The sequence below is a fragment of the Centruroides sculpturatus genome, unplaced genomic scaffold (assembly GCF_000671375.1).
Source record: "Centruroides sculpturatus isolate CEXI.00-Female unplaced genomic scaffold, Cexi_2.0 scaffold1938, whole genome shotgun sequence".
Classification (NCBI taxonomy): Eukaryota; Metazoa; Arthropoda; class Arachnida; order Scorpiones; family Buthidae; genus Centruroides; species Centruroides sculpturatus.
The window spans coordinates 1-2,620 of record NW_019386230.1 but is presented as its reverse complement, the minus strand read 5'-3'; the positions used below and the strand labels follow the sequence as shown (position 1 = coordinate 2,620).

The 2,620-nt window shown below is 51.9% G+C and overlaps 1 protein-coding gene across 1 annotated transcript; it reads right to left on the bottom strand.

Annotated features, from left to right (window-relative positions):
• Positions 1–703: 703 nt before the first annotated feature.
• LOC111614179 (potassium channel toxin TdiKIK-like) lies at positions 704–2,148 on the bottom strand. The gene is made up of 4 exons (XM_023355562.1): positions 2,126–2,148; positions 1,896–1,965; positions 1,770–1,823; positions 704–905 (listed from the first exon to the last, which is right to left on the bottom strand). The coding sequence occupies exons 2-4, from the start codon at positions 1,963–1,965 to the stop codon at positions 751–753; spliced, it is 279 nt and encodes a 92-aa protein (XP_023211330.1). The 5' UTR covers positions 2,126–2,148; the 3' UTR covers positions 704–750.
• Between the last annotated feature and the right edge of the window lie 472 nt (positions 2,149–2,620).

The window sequence follows — 2,620 nt, the reverse complement described above, 5'->3', positions numbered from 1 at the left end:
AGGTTGAGAAACGCTGATCTAGATTGTGACCAAGGTCGGCGACTATGCCGTGGTGCGACCTCTCTCGATCGTTTCGATCTCGACCGAAACGATGTTCAATCGCGATCGATTCGACAGAGTTCTCGAAGCTAGATCCAGTCATAACAGAGATCCCACAATCCCACGAGCGCGAGAAAATACAAGATGGCTGCGGAACACGTGTCGGGCTATCGACAGAGAAATAAAAAAGACATCTGTCTATTATTATATATACGGCAAGATAAAGTATTTATTTCTAACCAAATCTTCCATTTTGTTTGTTGGTGTTTGTGACTAACCGCGTAGTTATGTCAGTTTTGTCAACGCGTGTTATAGCCGGGTTCTTCCCGAGCGAACTGCCTGCGCGAACAGCTCGACGTTAGTCTGGCGACAGTTACAATCCAGATTATAGGTAAATCGAGATCGAAGCGAGTGGCGAACGTAGTATAAGGCAAAAGTAAGAACGCCCGTTATAACAAAAAAGCTCCGTTGTCTAAGACCGCCGGACGCTCGGTACACCTGGACCGGGCGACCAGTCTACAAGTGGATCCCTCCGTCCGCAGTTTTAATCCTCTTCCCGAGTCGATTTAAACCCGCTTTCGCGGCTTACTTCCTACTCCCACGGAACCCCGCAGTTAAAAAGAATGGGAAAACAAGGCGGGAAAGAAGAAGAGGCGGAGAGCGGTGCGTGGAGAAACGTGATTTAATGAAGACGAAAGAAATTTACACGGGTCACTCGGGCTTGAGACACAGACACTTGAAGTCTTCGCACTTGCCGATGGACTCCTTGGCGGCGCAGTGGTCTTCGCAGAACTTCTCGATGACCGGACAGGCGTACTCCGACTTGGACGTCAACTTGTCCCACGCACCCTTCACCGTCACTTTGGCTGCAAAAATCCGAATTCCGGGTTAGCGGCGGCGTGGTCCGAAGTCTCAACCCGGGCGTCCGACGGAGTCGTCGGCGGGTGCGAAACTCCGGAGGAAACGGTCGACGAAAATGCCGGAGGCGTGGACCGACGTGGGTCTAGGGGGCCCCCGATCTACTCCGTTGGCTCGTTCTTCCGCGCCGGCTAGTTTCGGGCCTAAGGCGAACTCCGCCTTTTTGTTCCGTCTCGTTCTTCCCGGTTCTAACGCCGAAGCATCCGACGCGGGGCCGCACCCCAGACTTTTGGGCCCGGTTACAAACAATTCTACCAGGTTTTAATTGTAATCGCCCGTTTCGGAGCCTTCCGTCCGAGTCGACGTTTACCGCGTTTGAAGACGGACCACGGAGTAAGCGGGAGGCGGCCTTCTTTTTGCCTGTTTAAAAATGCCCGACCACGGCTAATTTCTACGGAGGGCCCGAATCCAGCGGCCACCGACGAAACAATTTCCACGGAATTGCCGAAACGGGAAAAGAGCGGAAGAGACCGGACGCTAATTCTCCCCTAGCCTCCTTTTCTCCCGCTTCGGCGGAGGGGAGGCCGGAGACGGTCCGGGCGGAAGAAGCGGGCGCCAACGGAAATAAATAGCAATTTCTGTTTGTATCTTCGTCTACTCGGACCTCGTTTATTAACAGGACGGAACGGAACAACAAAGTATCTTTATTTTTATTTTGTTTTGACTTTCGACTAAAAACTCCTCTCTTTGCCATTCGGAAAATACACCGGTATAAGCTATTAAGGTCCTATTAATAAACAAGGTCGGAGTAGACGAATATGAACAGAAATTGATAAGAGTAAGAACGTAGAGATAAGAAGGAAAATAAATACCATCGGCTAGCTTTTTCTTGATTTTGCTCATTATCTCCTTGCCTCTTCCGGCCTCTGAAAAAATACCCACCCGGGTTATTGTCTTTCCGGGATAGGGCCCTTCGGGAAGAGAAGAGGAGTACTTACCTGCCAGGGTGTGGAGTAGCAACAAGGAGGCCAGAAGGGCCCAGATCCAACGACGACCGACGGAGACCATCTGCCGAGAAAAAGTGGTTAGACTCCGCTCTTTTCCGGCTCCCCCTATCCCTCCCGGCCAAGGAAGACGGAAGAGAAGGGACTCCGGCCGATTCCCAAAGCGCGGTTGCCGGAAAAAGGCGTTGGAGCGGGAACGGAGGGGAAAGGACGGAGATTCTTACCTCGAATTGTACGGAGGAACGAGTCGACGGCCCGATCCCGGCCGTCTCTTTTATTCGGCGCCGGGGAGATCACTCACCCGCTCGGAATTCGCACCACCTGCGCTCGGCCGTAAAGGCCGGTTTCTTCCCCCTCCACACTCTCGTCCCGACCGTGGCTTCGGTTAGAGCGGACAGAAAGGTGTCGGAAGTCGTCGTTTATTCGAAACTAGCGGGCCCACTCCGCGGCCGAAGCTTAATGACGCGTCGGGCGACGTTCCCATCCTGGCGGGTACCCACTCCCACACCAATTATTTTTTCAGCCACGCGTTATATTAAGCCGACGAGGATGGCACCGGGGGCGAATCTAGGTTTTCGGGGCCTAGAGCTCGTCGAAGTCCAACGGGGCCCCATTTTAAAAATCTTTAAATTGGGGTTTAAGATTCGTTTTTAATAACATCAAAATCAGAGTTGAAATATATTTATGAAACGGTGTTGAATGACAAACTTCATATCTTA